The sequence below is a fragment of the Heterocephalus glaber genome, unplaced genomic scaffold (genome assembly GCF_053883595.1).
Source record: "Heterocephalus glaber isolate CG9 unplaced genomic scaffold, H.glaber_assembly_v1.0 deba00001687, whole genome shotgun sequence".
Lineage (NCBI taxonomy): Eukaryota > Metazoa > Chordata > Mammalia > Rodentia > Bathyergidae > Heterocephalus > Heterocephalus glaber.
Genome location: NW_028258412.1, coordinates 7307998 through 7324828, shown reverse-complemented (window position 1 = coordinate 7324828; position 16831 = coordinate 7307998). Strand labels below are relative to the sequence as shown.

At 51.1% G+C, this 16831-nt stretch overlaps 1 protein-coding gene and 1 pseudogene across 11 annotated transcripts in view; one reads left to right on the top strand and one right to left on the bottom strand.

Annotated features, from left to right (window-relative positions):
• Nucleotides 1-16831, bottom strand: part of Osbp2 (oxysterol binding protein 2) — a 253877-nt gene that overhangs the window by 17720 nt on the left and 219326 nt on the right. For 10 of the 11 annotated variants that reach the window (XM_087198229.1, XM_087198231.1, XM_013071666.3 and 7 more), the window contains 2 exons: nt 15479-15735; nt 202-394 (listed from right to left, as the gene is read on the bottom strand). In XM_087198229.1, coding sequence (XP_087054355.1) covers nt 202-394; nt 15479-15735 — 450 coding nt within the window. The remainder of the gene's footprint in view (nt 1-201; nt 395-15478; nt 15736-16831) is intronic. The other variant, XM_087198239.1, reaches the window with a different exon arrangement.
• On the top strand, nt 6952-15045 carry LOC147821962 (dnaJ homolog subfamily C member 2 pseudogene; annotated as a pseudogene).

Here is a 16831-nt window from a genome sequence, read left to right as displayed (position 1 = left end):
TGATAGGTACCAGAAAAACAGCACCATGGAGAAAACAGTATGGAGTTGGCCAAGTCAAGCCCAAATGTAGGCATGTGAAGGTGTGTGTGTGTGGATAGGGACTGGGTTGCACAGCAGAAACTAAGTGGAGTTATCTAGGGAATGGGTGACTGTGGGTCAAATGGCAGGCCCAACCCTGCCAGCCAGCACATGCCCACTCACCCTTGCTGAAGCTCTTGCTGGGGTTGGCAGACCAGCCGGGGCCACTGTGGAAGGCCCGCTCGAGGCTGTTATGCTGCTTGGCCAACTGTTCAATGGTCTCTTCCAAATGGACACGCTGCTCCTGCTCGTACTGCAGTGCCCGCTGCCATTTCCGGCTGTGTATTTCAGCTAATTCCAGGAAGTCCCTGCAGGCCTAGGAGGGACAAGCGGCTATGTGAGCTCTGGGCAGTGAGGGAAGTCCAGGGGGATGCCATCTCGACTCCCTTCTTTTTGCTGGAATGATTAGAAACATCTTCACTGTCCCCCTGGCTTCCAAAGGGATATGGAAACACTGGCCTTCTCAGAGCCAGTTCTGAGTGGCACCTACCGTGGTCACTTTCCCCAATTTGGAGCACACCCATCCTGAGTTGTCACCACTGGACATGCTGCTGCTGACAGCAGCCCCCTAGAGCTGGAAGATACTGAGTTACTGCTCATCACAGCTGGGATTCCAGCTCTCAGCTACCATATATTTATTGTGTGCTGGGCCTGACATGTGTCACCAGTGCCCATTCCCACTGGGGAGATCAGGCCAGTCCTTGACTTTGGCACAGAAGGAAGGAAAGCCACATTAAGCTAGACTGCTTGGTTTAGAGAGTTGACAAGTCTTATATGGCAGGAGAACCGGAACTTTCCACCTAATACTTCATAATCTATATTAAGGTTCTTTTTCATGTTTGAAGCCTACCACAACATCCAGATTCTTTTCAAGTTCATAGAGCGTTCCATCACACACCTATGAAGCAAGGATTGGTCATCCTGTTCCTGTCATTACAGTAGAGAGGAAAGCACAGGCCTCAACAATTCCTGGAGAGCAGTGAAGCCCAAGCCAAGGACCTCTAGAATTTCCCTTTCCAAACATTTTCTTTAGCCCAGTAGGAAGAGCCATATTTCCTGGGTCCAAGTCTGCTTGAGGACTCTCAGCTGATGCTCTGTCTTTCCAACTCTTGCTGCACCCGATCACCCTGAGCACTCCTGGGCTCCATCCAAGTCATATGTTGTCCAACCCTGCAGGTCCACAGCATATTTTCCTGGAGGGAGATGGGCACTTGGACCCTGACTTGACACAAGGACAGTGCAGCATTATCCTAAAGTGCTGTCAGGAAGAACTGGAGAGGTGATGCAGGGCACTAGAAGAGGGAATGCTGAACAGACATGCCCTCGTGGGCTGCCAGCTGTATCTGGTGTTCACATCTTTGAAGGCCAGTTCTTACCATTCCTCAGACTCCTCTTGTGTTTCACCTGGAGGAAGCCTCCAGCCTGCTGCAGTCAGGCTCACCCAGTCACTAGCCTCCATGTAATAGCACATCAGCAAGTTTGGCCAACTTCTCTGACCACTGCCTGTTTCTATTCATATTAACTGGTTTCCCGTGTGATTCCCAAAATTCAGCAGGTGTTCCAGCATGTGTGCTGGCCCCTATAAGGGTGGAAGCAGGAGTGAGCAGGAGGTGTCTTGGGGCCTCTTCGGAGGAGCAAGTTTGGACAAGCTCCTCCAAGGTGGTCAGGCTCCCTATGGTTTGCCTACTTCCCCAGGGACACCCTGAGCCCTGGTAGGCACCTTGACTTGCTGACAACCTTTCCCCCAGTCTGGAGCTTGTTCCAGCATGCCAAACTTTTTTTTTTTTTTGGTACCGGGGATCGAACTCGGGTCTTTGCGCTTGCGCAGCAGGTGGCGAAACCACTGAGCTAAATCCCTGGCCCTGTCAAACTTTTAACAAGCCCCCATCCAAGCATCTTCCTCCACAATCCTACCAACACCCATGCAGGGAGGCAGGGCAGGGTGCCCCACCCCCATTCTGGAGAGGTAAGATAGGCATGCAAATGGGACATGATCTTCCCAAGAAAGCCAAAATATAATGGGAAAAGGCACATATGGACAGTCAGAAGACCTGGGTTCTGGCAAAACTACTTGGCCCATCTGAGCTCTTGTCCCTGGTGTGAGAAGGGAACAGTAATGTCTGCCATACTATATACCCACAGACTATACTGTCTCAGCTCACTCAGCAAAATCCTCAAGGTAAGAGAAATGGGATCATTCCCATTTGGTAGATGAGGAAAGTGAGGCTCCCAGGAGGAGGCGCGTTACTCCAACCTCAGGTTGAGAATCCTCCCCCACCTCCTCCATAAGGCCTGGTGCTGGTCCCCTGCCCAATCACATCTAAGCAAGGATTTGTACTGATAGATGTCCTGGCACAGGATTGGGGGTGGGTCTTCAGGCTTGGGAAGAAATCTCCTAATCTCATGCTTCTAACGGTGTCCTGAAGACAGCGGTTGAAGATTTAGGGCTATTTTGACTTTGGAAAGTATGGCTCTATAAGGCGCCCCAGCAGATGTGGAGCCTTAGTCACTGTCTACCATGCAATTTAGAGACCCTGAAGTGGGCTTCAGTGGATCCTAAGAGACCTGGCTCCTGGCCTGACTCTACTTCTGCCTGTCTTATGACCTGGGGACAAGGTCCTCATAGCCCTGAGTCCTACAGTGGCCTCCCTGTGTCATCCGGAGCCTTGTCCCGCCTTCATTACTGTAGATATCAGGGTGGGGATCCTGACACAATGACAATTTGCCCTGTGACAAGACCAGAAGGAAAACTCTTTGCTAGTTCTGGACCAGTGGGTACAAAAGGCAGTGGAGGGATCAGAATGTCCCTTTGGGTGCCACAGGGACTTTCTAGACCCTCATAGGAGCCCTGTAAGATGTATGGTTAGAAACCCCATTCCACTCCAAGATGGTGAAACTGAAGTTCCAAGATCACACAGCAAGGTGACAGCTGTAACCCAGAGCTGGTCTCTAACTTATGCTGCTATTCCCATGAGTGCTGCTCATCCCTGCTTCCCACAGCCCTAAGCTCACCCCATTCCCCCATCAAGTTAGTTATAGCTCCTGCCACTTGTCTGCTGACCAAGGAAGGGATCCCTGATACTGCTGGGCTGCTGTTCATGGGCCGTTGGTTGGCTGTGTCACTGGGATGGTCATCTGCCAAGCTGGGCTCACAGCAGGATGGACTGCACGCGAGAAATTCATCAGATTTCTGATGAGAAGCACCCTCATCTCCCTAGATAGTGTCCAGTGGGGTACTTCAAGTTTCCCTGTAACTGTGTTTGGGATAGTGCCAGGCTTGAGACTGAGGCCCAGGGAGAGAGTCTGTCCAGGTCAACAAGGGGTGAGTAGGGTGCAATCCTGGAGGATCTGATTCTGATTCCTGTTCCCTCCACACAGCTGAGCCATTCTATTCCAGGACCACACAAGGTCCTCTGGCTTGCTCCCCTCAGAGTGAGAGTAGAGGCCAGGGCCATACTTGCACAGATTCCTGTTACAGCTGGGCAGTACCAATTCTTCTCACTTTTCCAAGTTCTTACTCCTGTGTTTGTGCCCCACCTGGTGGCCTAGCAGCTGCACACAGCCCCTCATCTCTGTTCCCACCCTCCTTCTATCCTACTCATCTCATCTTCATGGCTTCTTGCCAACCCTCTACATCCCCCAGAATCATCTGTCAGTGTATTTGTATCAACATAGACACAATAGATGCATATTCTCTCTCATGTAATACATATCCTTTAAATCACGACTTCTAAAAGAGCCACATAACAGTAATAATTTCCACAAGCTCATAGCAAAGGACATCTGGGCTTCCCATGAGCAAAAGCAAGAAAAGAGCAAAGGTGAATTTAGAGCCTGTTTATAGGCTCTGAATACTTTGAAAATGACAGTTTTCTCCTCCAGGGGTGAATGGAGTGTCTTGGACAGACTTGGATGGCTGACAGTCTCATATACCTGGCCCCATCCTATCTCTTGGACTTTATTCCTCCCACACCCTCACATGTAGTACACCACGTATGGTACACCACATATGATGGCTTCCCCACTCCGTCCTCACACAGCTGGTTATTCTGATGTGGTGCCACCTCCCTCACCCTGTGCCCGCTATGGTCAGGACTATTTCAGGGATTCTCATGGTGGTGAGGTAGCCATTTTTCTAAGAAGCATGACCAAGGAGGATACATGAGTACAAGAGGCAGTGGAGGGGAAGGAGGCCAAGGGTCTTTTTCAAGGCTGTCATGAGATGTGTGCAGAGCCAGAGTCTAAGCCCCTGTGCACCCCACCTGCCTGTCTCCCAGGGCTTAGAACCAATGATACTAATTTGTTTTTTAAAGCTGGGTCTTCATTGCTGTCAGGGAACCCCCTTGACAGTAGGTATTGCGGGAACGTGTGGTCTTCCTGGGTTCCTGGGAGATTCTCACTAACAAGGATGACTGGGAATACCCTTGTTCCAGCCCTGGCCTAGGAAAAGGAGGCTGTCTCTCAATGCAGCAGGCTGCTGCTGGCTGATAATGCTGGCTATGTATGACCTCCATCTACAGCACTGTTACCACAGGGCTGACTAGCACAACAGTGAGATAGGAAGTCAAATCTCACGGACAACTGGGCCTCATGTGGGCCACATATGGCCAGGCGAGGCACATGGAGATGGTAGGCTATAACAGCCAAAAAGAGGGACAGGATGGAGGCTCTCTACCCTAATGTCGAAGGGCTCATGTGCCCTGGTCACCCTGGGAACTGCAGAAGCATGCCTGCCCGTCTACTGTGATGCACTCACCTGGTGTCCATCCCTAACTCCCAGGGTCTCCTCTGCTGCTGCTGGCCTTCTTCAGGCCCCATCCTGGCGGTGCTGTGGAGACAGGCAGGTGCCAGGCTGGCCCTGCTGCCCTGGAATGCTGAGCTGGGCAGTGCCCTGTGGGCTGTGCATTCACTAAGCTGGATTAAGCCTGGGGCTCAGCAGGGGGCCAGTGAGTGAGAGACTCCTAGGGCTGGGCGAAGGCAAAGCTGACCCAGACAAGGCCTGAACATGGTCATACTTCCTCTTAAGTTTTGTGACTATACGTGTGGCCAGAAAGCTCATACCCACCCCTCTGCACGAGATACTTGGGCTGACCCGGAGCCTCCTATCCATATCATACTCATGTCCTGATTCACTCAAGGGGAGCCAGATGAAGTCTAGCTGGTAGCCATAGCCAGGGTCAGTGTATGGACATGGCCTTCCCTGGGGGCAGGCTTGTAAACTCCTAGGACTCTGTATCCTTGTGGGATGACCCCAAGACTCCACAGCATTCATGATTCTGTGACCCACTAGCTTCATTGTCCTCAGGATTGGGATAGGGTTCCATTTCCTGGGTCCTTCCCCTTCTTTTCACCCCCAGGACTGCTGAAAGAGTTCTAGTAAAAAAAAAACCAACAGGAAACATAGGTGCTCCTGAGATGAATAGGGACTGGCTGGGGCTGGGGCTCCCCAGGAAGTATGGTTCTGCATCAGTGGGGAAGATGGAGAGCCTGCTGAGGGACCCCAAAGCACAATGAGAACCTTAAGGCCCAGAACAGAAAAGGTGGGCCTCCCCCACCAGGGCTGGCCCTGCTTTGCCCCCGGCTGGAAAGTCCCAGCCCAGCTTACTCTTCTCAGAAGCCCAAACTTGTGAAGGAGGTTGTGAGGGCTGTCTCCCCAGGGGAAACTGAGGCAGGGACCACACTGATTGAGCTCCATGAGGAATTTCTGCTGGTTATCTTAACAGGTGTCCATGGATGGATAGGATGTCTCTGACCTGGAAACCTCTATCCAGCTGTACCCCAGGGGAAGGAGGACAAACTCTAATCACTTTTGCTGTTCCTAATCCTAATCCCGCCAATGACCTCACTATTCCTCAAACATGGGTAGCTGAGTGGGCATGGGGTCAAGCGGCCTGTGTCCCCTGCCTGGCCTATGTATGGCCTGTGGTGGACTCTCAAACTCTCAGGAGGGTCTACAGAACCAGATGCCTTTAGCATCTACTCATAAACCATCAATTTCTTCCACAGTCACTTTCTTCTAGACAGGGGTGTGAAGAAGGTGCCAGGGAACTTTTATACACTGGGATGGACAACCACTGTTCTCACACAGGAGGTAGCAAGATGGGCCAAATGCCAAGCAGGTCCAGGCTGCACAGCTGGCTGTCTCCAGTCCTCAGCACGTGCTGCAGGTCCCAGTAACCCCAGGCAAAGAGGGGGCAAGAGAAAGGGCTGTGTCTCATCTGTGGCCAGCCCAGGACCTGTCAGGAATCTGATGTACATTCTGTGGAGGTCATCAGGGCTCACAGGTAGGTGGATGAGGACCTTTCTACAGCCCAGGTTTCTGGGGCTGAGGCTGCCCACCCACCATGCTAATTCTTATATGGCCATCATGCACCCCTACCTCTCACTGGCCTGGAAGTAGGGATAACAGAGACATTGTCTCCCTGATCCCCCTCTGAGAAGTTGTTCGGAAGCTCACACCAGGGCACCTCCGGGACTTGAGAGAGTCTCTTCCCCTGCCATGGAAGTGTGGCTGACTGGCCTCATTTACCTAAGAAGAAAGCCAAGCCAAGCTCAGAACAGCCTCACAAAGGCAGGAAGAAGCAGTGCTGAGATTCAGGCCCTGTGTTTTTAGCCCAGAGGCCACCACACTAGAAGATGCTTGGCCATCTTAGGTGTCCAAGGCTAAGAGTGGGGATCCCTGGAGCCAAGTTGGGCTCAGGTGGGAGCCCTCTGACCAGCCAAGTTGCCATACTATGTATCACCCCTTCCTGGCCCCCTGAAGGCTGAGAAAACATGGCAGGGTCAGACCAGCCACCACCTGCATTTCTTCTGGCAGCTGCATGCAGCATGCCTGACCAGCACCAACAGGCTCTCCTGGATGTGACTCACCTGGCAATGGAGAGACAGCTTCCCACTTCAGTTGCAACTCTGAAATAGCCTTTTCCACATTCAAAACAGTTCACCCCTTGCACATAGGAATTGGCACCATCTGGCTTCCAGTTTGCCAACTAATTTGAGACAATTCTGGAGTCTATTTTTAACCTTCTCCCTAGGCCCCCAATGAGCAAGCTGTCAGGAGCAGAAAAGTGGTCAGCTGGCAAAGAACCTGCTCCATGGACCCAGAAGAATTGGGGCAGCCCTGGGGGTCTCCCACTGCTTAGGTGGGCCCAAGGAGCCCTGCACAATCTCCAGGGTGGTGAAGTCTCAGGCCTTCCCAGTAGTAAGTGGCTCCTTCTGCCATGGTCTTTCTGTGATACCCTTATCTATGTACCTGTCCTCATCTGCCCACTTTCCACTCTATCTGTCCCTCTCAATGCCCCCTAATCCCTCCTTGCATCTCTGTCTAGCCAGACTGTCCCCCTACCCAAGCCCATCTGAGTCTTCACTGTGCTGAGCACCTCTGCCCACCATCCTGCAGTCAGGACTTTGTAGGTGCCCTATCCCATCAGTGCATCTCCTGTGAGACTTTCCCTTCCTGAAATGCAAGGTTGGTCCCAGGCTTACTGTTTTTCTGCCTCTACTGGGGACCTCCACAGTCCCTGGTCTTTTGTGGGGCTCAGCCTGTAGCCAGCTCTGTCCCCTTACTGGCTGCACAAAACCTAGTTTGGGGAAAGACCCTCTTGTACCCTGCTGGAACTGTGGGAGGGATGGGGTCACAGAGCCACTGTCCCTGTGGGAAGCCTTCCTAATGGCCTTGCTTCTCAGTCACACAGCAGCTCTCCTGGTCCTGCCTTCAGCTCAGACAGCACTGGCCATTTTCTGCCAGTGCCAGCTCCACTCTCTGTCTTCTGGGCTGCCTGAAGGGTCTCCAAGCACCTGCCTACGCCTCACTACCAGCTGTTTTCCAGGCAGTGGGTCTTGCCAGACAATCTCACTCATTCTGAGTGGAAAGCAGACCACTCTTGTACAGGGCCCCTGGGACTGGCCTGCTGTTCCTTCTAACCTCCCCTCCCAGAGCTCTCAGTGTTCATTACTAGTGTAGCCACCTGACCCACCTGGGGCTGGAATCCCTGTTCACCAGGTAGCCCTCACCTCCAGCTAACATGCACTTGTACCCTCTCACCTCTTCCCACCTTGAGTTTCTTTCTTCTGAAAATCTTTCTGCCTGATATCCTGTATCATCTGTGGTTGCAGCTCCCCCTTGAGGATATGGAGCCCACAAAGGCAGAGAGTATGTTTATTGTAACCCATTGCCTGGAACGGGTCCTGCCTGGATGACGAGAAGCCTGCTATGTGCCTCAGTATCTATCAGCAGCAATGTGGCTTCTTCCCCGCAGAAGTGCTCATGGGCTGATCTTAACTGTCTTGGCTCCTAAGGGTTATCAGGGGTCAGATGGTCAAAGGGGCCACGCCCTGGGCCTTGGAATGCATCACCAACTATAATGAACCTCTCTGGGCTTCAGTATGAGGGACCATGCCTGGAGCAGCCTGCCTTGTTTGGGCCTCACTTCAGGGGCCTCAAGGAGCAGCTGGTAGGAACAGCCCACAGTGCTTTAGGGAGAGATGGCCACCAGCACCTGTCACCTAACTCTGAGCATCCTCTAATGGGGACCTCAGCTGCCCTCTCCCATGGCCAGGGCTGAAAAGAGGAAAAAGAGGAGGTGTGAGCAGGTGACATGAGGTCCTGAGGGCTTGGTTGGCAGAAATATGAATCTGTGTAACAGTCACAGAAGAAAGCATTACCTGGTTCTGCTACCTGGGGCTACAGATAGATCCTGCTCTTATAGCCAGAGAAGGAGTACCCACAGCACCCTACTACAGCTGGCCCTCAGAAGGGCCATGACAGTGTCATGGGGCTTTTCTGCTCTGGGCAAGTGTCATGAGGCCAGCAGCCCAGGTGTGCTAGGCCTAGGCAACCACAGATGCACCTCCAGCCCCCTCCTCCACCCCAGCCAGTAGAAATGGCCCAGGGACAGGTTGCGGTGACCCCATGTGCTTACCCAATAGCAGGGACTACAACCCTCAGGCGAAATGACCACCCTGGGCCTCGGGGTAGCACTTGAGTATTACAGATGATAACAATGAAGCTGTAATGATACCAATATCATGTGGCTGTGTGAGGAAAAACAAAGATGCTATTACACCACCAACAATGCATAGCCTGTCCTTACACTGGCTACTTTGCCTCACTTCAGAGAGAAACTGATAGGAACAAAGAATAATCCTGGGGGTTCCTTTTTATACTTTAGGGAAGCTAATACCCAAAGCATGAGCTTGTGGTATGTCCTACTATAATTCAATCACCCTGTACCTTAAATCAAGGCCACCATGAGGTGCCCCATGGCCTAGGACAGAGGAAACAGCATCCCATACCATGTTACAGTGGAGTTCAAGACTCATTTTACAAACCAGAGTCATTTGATATTGCTGCAAGATTTCTCCTAAATGGCAGGCTAATTCACAGTTACCCAAAACAGTAATTCAAGTAGGAATCTGCTGGGCTGGCTTTTATCAGCTGAAAAATTTCCTACTCGGGAATCCTGCCAGAAACCAAGTGATTCATTCATTTGCGCCTGTGTTCTTTTATAATTCTCCCTGTCTCTCTCTCACTTGCTACAGCTCCTGTATGCTAGGCCCTATGCCAGTCTAGAGGCTGCAGGGCTACTGGGCCTTTGAGGGGGACTGTGACCCACCTTTGTAGGGAGGAGGGGTCAAAATGTTGTAGTAGAAAAGCCCATGTGATGCCGCAAATATGCAGAAGGCAGTAATGCTGAGATGTGGATGTGGGGACAAGTGTGATCAGAAGTGACCACACTTGTTTCCCCTTCTCCTGACCTTCTGCCCCCAACTAAGGCTTAATTTCCCTACAGTGAGGCAGAAGGCTATTACAGGCTTGGAATCAGGGGAATGTGGGTTCACATCCTTAGCAGCTGGAACCCTGAACCATTCTCCTCCCAGGCTCTGCTCTGTAGCTGTTACTTTTGCCCTCTGCAGGCCCAGCTGGGGCTTGCCTTGGCTCCTTGGGTAAAAAGGTGCACACAACTACCCTCGAGGGTCAATCTTCCATGAGGGTGCAGTTGGCTAGGCCTGAACCTGCCTTTCCAGTCCCTCTCTTGGCCCTCCCTATACTCGGCTTTCAAAAGTGGCCACGTAAGTTGCTAGCCCTGGATCAACCTTCCTCTTGAAGGTCACATCACCAAATAAAACATCACTGGGAAATTCCATTGGACCGTGAGCTCCAAGGGTGGGCCAGGGCTGCCTCTTCCTGCTGAAGCCCCACCTCACCCCTGCTCCTACATAGACCCAGGTAGATATCAGTAGGCAGCTGCTAATGTCTGGATTAAATGCACCCATCAAGCAGGACCTCCCTAACTCCAGAAGCCACATGCCCATGGCCTCACTGCATGGTGAGGACAGTACAGGGCAAAGGCACAGGGTGAAGAACTGCAGTGCCCCTAATTGGTTTCAATCCAGAAACCTTGGAGCATAAAATTCCCTCAAACAGAAGAGGCCCTACCAGACAAGAGGGGATGATGTTGCCCTGCCCCTCGGGGGCACTGGGCACATAGCAGAAGCCTGTGCTACTTGTTATGGAGCCCTGGCTCTGGAAATTATCCAAGGGACCTCTTTCCCCTTCCCCTGTCCTGCTGGTAGCTTGGGACCAAAAGGCTTATGTTATTGATACTCTTCCTAAAATTTAAAGGAGATTTAAAATTTGTCCCCATGACCTTTCTCCTGAAGGCTGGACAGGCCAGATTCTTTGCCATCTTGGGGAAAAGTGAGGATGAAGTAATGGGGTCCTGTCCAGGTAGCTGCTTGCTCCTCATTTCCCTGTGGGGTTTGTCTGGCCAGGCAGCTCTTACTTCTGCTCCTGTTCCATTGTGACCTAGGCTCAACCACAGCCTTCAAGGTGGAAAACATATAACTATTCACCAGGGCTGAATGGAGCATCGAGCAGGGGCCTCATCCATCCAAGAGGTCAGTGGGAATAGATTCCAGAAGTCAAGTGTGGGCTGCTGGAAGCTTCCTGGTCCATATCACAGTCAGTATGGGGGTGGAGAGTGGGGTAGAGAAGATGCAATGTGATCCCCATAGTGAGGCGAGACAGCTGCTGCTTTCAGTGACATCTGCAGGGATTGGGAGATGGCAATTTGTGCCATCAGTCATAACATAGGTCCTGAGGTTGGGATCCCACCTTGGGTAGTTGTGAGGCCACCCCTCCATATCCTGACTTCAGAGTGTAGTTACAGCAGGAGAGGAACTTTTACTCCATCAGGGGCCACATGCTCAGCAGCTATCACTCTTCCAGTTCCTCATACAAATCTGGGTTTACATCCAGGCTTGGTGATACTGGACAGCTCAGGTGGCCTCTCTGAGCTCACTTTCTACTCTGGAACTAACAATACAGCTCAGTGCATGAACAGGTCCCTGGGAAGTGGGGGTGGAGGATTCATGGTTGGCTTAGTTATAGATCCCTGGTCCACTCTCTTCATAACAGACAAGGAAGCCAGGCTTCACCAGGGTGACCCTTGTGTTCTATGACAATCAAGCCAGCTTTCCTGCATGGTCCCTTGTCACACCGGTGGGGGGGGGGCTGGACACCACGTGTTCACCCCCAGAACGGATCCAGTTCTTGTCAGGTGAGAAACCACTATTGGGGAGGGTTCCCAGGAGAAGCTTGGCCCTAAGTCAGCCTGGACAACAAGCTCAGCCAGTTGGGACAGCCCTCACTTCCTCTAAGGGAGACGCCCTTACATCAGGTTCATACCAGCCCATCATACAGCCCAGCAGAAAGGGTGCAGCTCCTGTCACCCAAGTGTTTCCCTGGAGCCCAGACTGGAACTAGGCCTTGTAACCAACCCCAGGAGGCTGTGCTTCCCATAAAATAAATTCATTATGCACTTAAACCTCGAGCTGTTTTATAGCTTCATAAACACAGATGAGCCTCTGATGCCTGTTAAAAGATGGTGTGCTTGGCTTCAGCAAGCTGTGAGGCTCAATATCTTAGAAAAGTCAGGCGCCCACCGGCCAAGGCAGAGCGCCCACATGCTGCTGGTGCTGAGCACCGCGGACGGCCAGGGCACCGCCGTCACCTGCGTGCTGACCTCGGCTTCTGCACTCTGTCAAGTTGAACCTGTGGGAAGATGGTTTGAAGCTTTTGTTAAGAGGAGAAACAGAAATGCTTCTGCCTCTTTCCAGGAACTGGAGGATAAGAAAGAGTTATTGGAGGAATGAGAAGATGAAGAATTGCAGTTAGAAGAATTTCTCATGCTGAAAACACTTGACCCTAAAGACTGGAAGAACCAAGATCATTACGCAGTTCTTGGACTTGGCCATGTAAGGTACAAAAAGCTACACAGAGACAGATCAAAGCAGCTCATAAAGCAATGGTTTTAAAACATCACCCAGACAAATGGAAAGCAGCTGGTAAACCAATAAAAGAAGGAGATAATGATTATTTCACCTGCACAACTAAAGCTTATGAAATGTTATCTGATCCAGTGAAAAGACAAGCATTTAATAGTGTAGATCCTACTTTTGATAATTCAGTTTCATCTAAAAGTGAACCAAAGGACAATTTCTTTGAAGTGTTTTGTCCAGTGTTTGAAAGCAATTCTTGGAGAGAATTTTCTTATTTAGATGAAGAAGAAAAAGCAAAAGCAGAATGTCGTGATGAGAGAAGATGGATTGAAAAGCAGAGCAGAGCAACAAGGGCACAAAGGAAAAAGGAAGAAATGAACAGGATAAGAACATTAGTTGACAATGCTTATAGCTGTGATCCAAGGATAAAAAAATTTAAGGCAGAAGAAAAAGCCAAGAAAGGAGCAGAAAAGAAAGCAAAAGCAGAAGCAAAATGGAAAGAGCAAGAAGCTAAAGAAAAAGACAAGCTGAGTTAGAAGCTGCTCGGTTGGCTAAGGAGAAAGAAGAAGAAGAAGTGAGACAGCAATCATTACTGGCAAAGAAGGAAAAAGACATCCAGAAAAAAAGCCATTAAAAAGGAAAGGCAAAAACTTCAGAACTCATGCAAGACCTGGAATCACTGCTTGGACAAGGAGGCGAAACAGGTTAAAATGATGGAAGAAGTGGAGAAACTCTGTGATGGGCTCAAACTAGCAAGTTTGCAGTGCTTGAATGAAACATTCATATCATCTACAAAAGAAGTAGGAAAGGCTGCGCTGGAAAAACAGAAGAAATAAATGAGCAAATTAGAAAAGACAGAGGAAGGTGAAGCACGCATGCAACAAGCGTCTAAGAATGTGGAGAAGTCAACTGGAGGAGGTGGGAGTAGCAGTAAAAACTGGTCAGAAGATGATCCGCAGTTACTAATTAAAGCTGTGACTCTCTTCCCTGCTGGAACAAATTCAAGATGGGAAGTTATTGCTAATTACATGAACATACATTCTTCTTCTGGTGTCAAAAGAACAGCCAAAGATGTTATTGGCAAAGCAAGAATCTCCAGAAGCTTGACCCTCATCAAAAAGATGACATAAACAGAAAGGCTTTTGATAAATTTAGAAAAGAACATGGAGTGGTACCTCAAGCAGATAATGCAGATAATACCATCAGAATGATCTGAAGGTCCGTGCACAGATTTCACCCCTTGGACAACAGAAGAACAGAAGCTTTTGGAACAAGCTCTGAAAACATACCCTGTAAACACACCTGAGAGGTGGGAAAAAATTGCAGAAGCAGTTCCTGGCTGGACAAAGAAGGACTGCATGAAACGATGTAAGGAACTTGTTGAGATGGTAAAAGCAAAGAAGGCCGCTCAAGAGCAAGTGCTGAATGCAAGTAGAGCCAGGAAGTGACCTAATGACAATCTTCGTTGTGTGCATTTTTATAATAAAACTGAAAAAGTCAAACCTGCTTCCTCAAGGCCAAAGGGCTTCATCTAGAGTGGAAGGCAGTGCCAGGGAAGCTGTGGGAAGGCATGAGGTTCCAGATGTTTAGGGAAGCACAAACATAGCATAAGCATTATGTCCTTAAGTGCTCAGTATCTGGGTGTGACACTGGTAATACAGGTACCTGGGCTTATAGCATCTGTAAGCTAAAAGGAGGACAGTGCCCCAAGAGAGTGTGTGGATGGAAGAGAACATGGGCATAGACCAATGACAGGGCCAACACCCAGGGGGGCCACAGAGCTACAGCCCTTCAGCATCCTCTGTACACAGTGCCAGCTACAGCCCTGGGCACTGTAGTATCTGGGGATGGACAAAGGTACACACATCTGTAGGCCATGTTTCCTCGTAGTCTGGGAAGAGGGTGCTCCTCACTCAGCCTTAGGCCCCAGGGTAGGAATTCCTGAAGCTGCACCCAGGCAGGCACTCCAGACCTGAGCATGTCTGGCCAGGTGTGGGGGTAGCCGTCCTGCCTCAAAATCATGCTGATAAAGCAGGCCTAGGGCTGGTAAAGCAAATCCTTGGATACCTGGGGACATTGGCCTGCAGGGGGCTCCATTTTCTATCTTCCCACCCTACCCTTGAGTTTCTTGTCAGGATTGGAGCCTGGTGCCAACTCCCAGCCTGGGTCTGCTGCAACCCCTACCTTGGAGATGTGGTCCCCCAACCACTGCCCATTGATTCCAGCCAGCCTAATGACCCTCCTAAGCCACATTCTGTGGGCCTCACCTTTCCCCTGTGTAGGCCTCCACTTCTGCACACATCTTCTGCCCTGGACCCCTGTTCCCATCATGCCACCAAGGCTCCTTGTGTCTGAAATCTACTGGGTGGATGTGCCCCTCTAGAGGTTGTCCTTGGGAGGAGGCTGTTGCAGATATACCCAAGGGGGTTGCTCGCCAGGCAGGAAGAGGAAGAGCCCAAAGCATAGTTAAACGCTGTATTCCTGCTACACAGAAGCCCTCCTGGTTCCCAGTCACAGCAACATGGTTTCCAAAACCCAAGGAGGGTGCCTTAGTTTGCATTCTGCAGTTGCTCAGTTTCTATAGCTATTATCAGGTTGGCACAACCCTTGGCAAGTACAGTTCCAATGCTCTTCCAACTAAGGGAATCCCAGCCCCCTCCCCCCAACATACATCTGCCCCCTCTGCCATGGTGATGTGGCCTCAGATCTCACTGCACCTGTGGGATGCACCCAGGGCAGAAGCAGGAGCAAATGCCAGGACCAGTATGGTAGCCATGTCTGTACTATGTGGGCCAAGGTAGCACACCAGGCTGGCCTCTCAACTTGGAGCCCTGTGAACCACCTGTGAGCCTCACCAGATTCTATAGTCAATTCTGGTTTCCACTAGACAATTAAAAAGAATATCCTCACCCAACAATGATTGTGTGAAGCTGATATAGAGTTGATGGCAGAGTGTGGGAGGGTACTTTAGAAAATGACTCAGAGCCACAGGAAATGGTTGGAGCTATGGTCTACCAAGAACCCATGGCTACTGATTTGGGGTCATGGGGCTGCTGTCAGAGAGCCCCCTCCCTTTGGGGAGCCTTATGCCTGGATGGCAGTAGGGGTGGGCACTCACGTTGATCATAGCATTTGATGTGATGCGGAAGAGGGTGGCCCGCTCATTCACAACTTTCAGCTTCTCACCACTCTCAGGGGGGATCTTGAGGCTGTCCAGCTCATTCAGGGAGCGCTGGAGTGCTGCTCCGTGCTTGGCAATGAGATCACTGCATGTGCTGAGGTCATCTAACTTCAGGGTGAGGTTCTTAAGTGTGTGCTGGAGCTCACTCTTGTCAGCTGGGGAGGCAGTTCCTTCGTCGTCATCCCCAGAGTCATCTGTGGAGGGAAACAGAGTTGTTGTGGTTGTCATTTGAACTAGGACAGCCTGGGCCAAACTGGGCAGAGCACGTAGTGCCATCAAAACAATCACTTCCTGGGTAGTACCCGAAGCTGCTTCTGGCCATAACGAGGAGCCTGTCCAGACCTGCCCAGCCAGCACAGGCTTACCTGAGTCACTGGAGGGGTGGGGAACCAGCCTGAAAGACAGAACTTGGACTAGGCTTTGAAGGGGGCCAGGCTGCAGATGCTACACCAGCTCCTCTATATTGCAGCACTCAGGCAATGGTAGGCTGAACTAGGTGGAGAGGCAGAGATTGCTCAGTGGGCACAGACACCCCCCAGAATGGAGCCTGGGCTCCTTTCCCAGCCTTGTAGACCCACCCAGGGTGACCAACACCTTCTGGGCCAATCCCATTCTGTCTCTCCCCTATGTATATTCCCCGGCCATATCAACTGTCCCCTGTTCCCTGAAAATGCTTGGGGGCTTCTGCTTGGGGCTTATCCCATGGTGTTCCCACTGCTTGGAACTTCATACTTCCTCTACCTCCTTGAGGTCTCACCCTATTCACCCCTTTGAGGCCCAGACCAATGTCACTCCTTTTCCAAAGCCTGCCTGAAGGCACCCAGGTCATAGTTGAACTTTCCTTTCCCTTGTCCCCTCCCCTGCCTGGCCAATCCTCCTACTGGTATGCACCCATTTTCCCTGTGGAAACAGGGACTACCTGTTCCTCATGGAATACCTTCTGTGTGCAGACACTGGCTTCCGGGTAGAGTCTGCATCATCCCCAGGGAAACACAAAGCAACTGATGCTCTGAGAAGTGAAATCATGTCAGGCCACTTTGCCAGTCCCCTCTTAGTGCCAGACTGCTGGGGTTTCCCTAAAGGGGCCAGGAGGCTCTCTCCCCATTCCTAACCTCCCTCTCACCTCTCATACAGCTGCTCATGTACTCTTTGCTCCCCTTCCTGCTGGCCCAACCTGTGTTCAGGGGTGCAGGGCCATGGGGACGTTTGGGAGCAGCTGGCCTCGCATTACTAAGACAACAAAGCGGCTGACAGCTCCCTGTGAGTCCTGGAGCCTGGATCTGCTAAGGG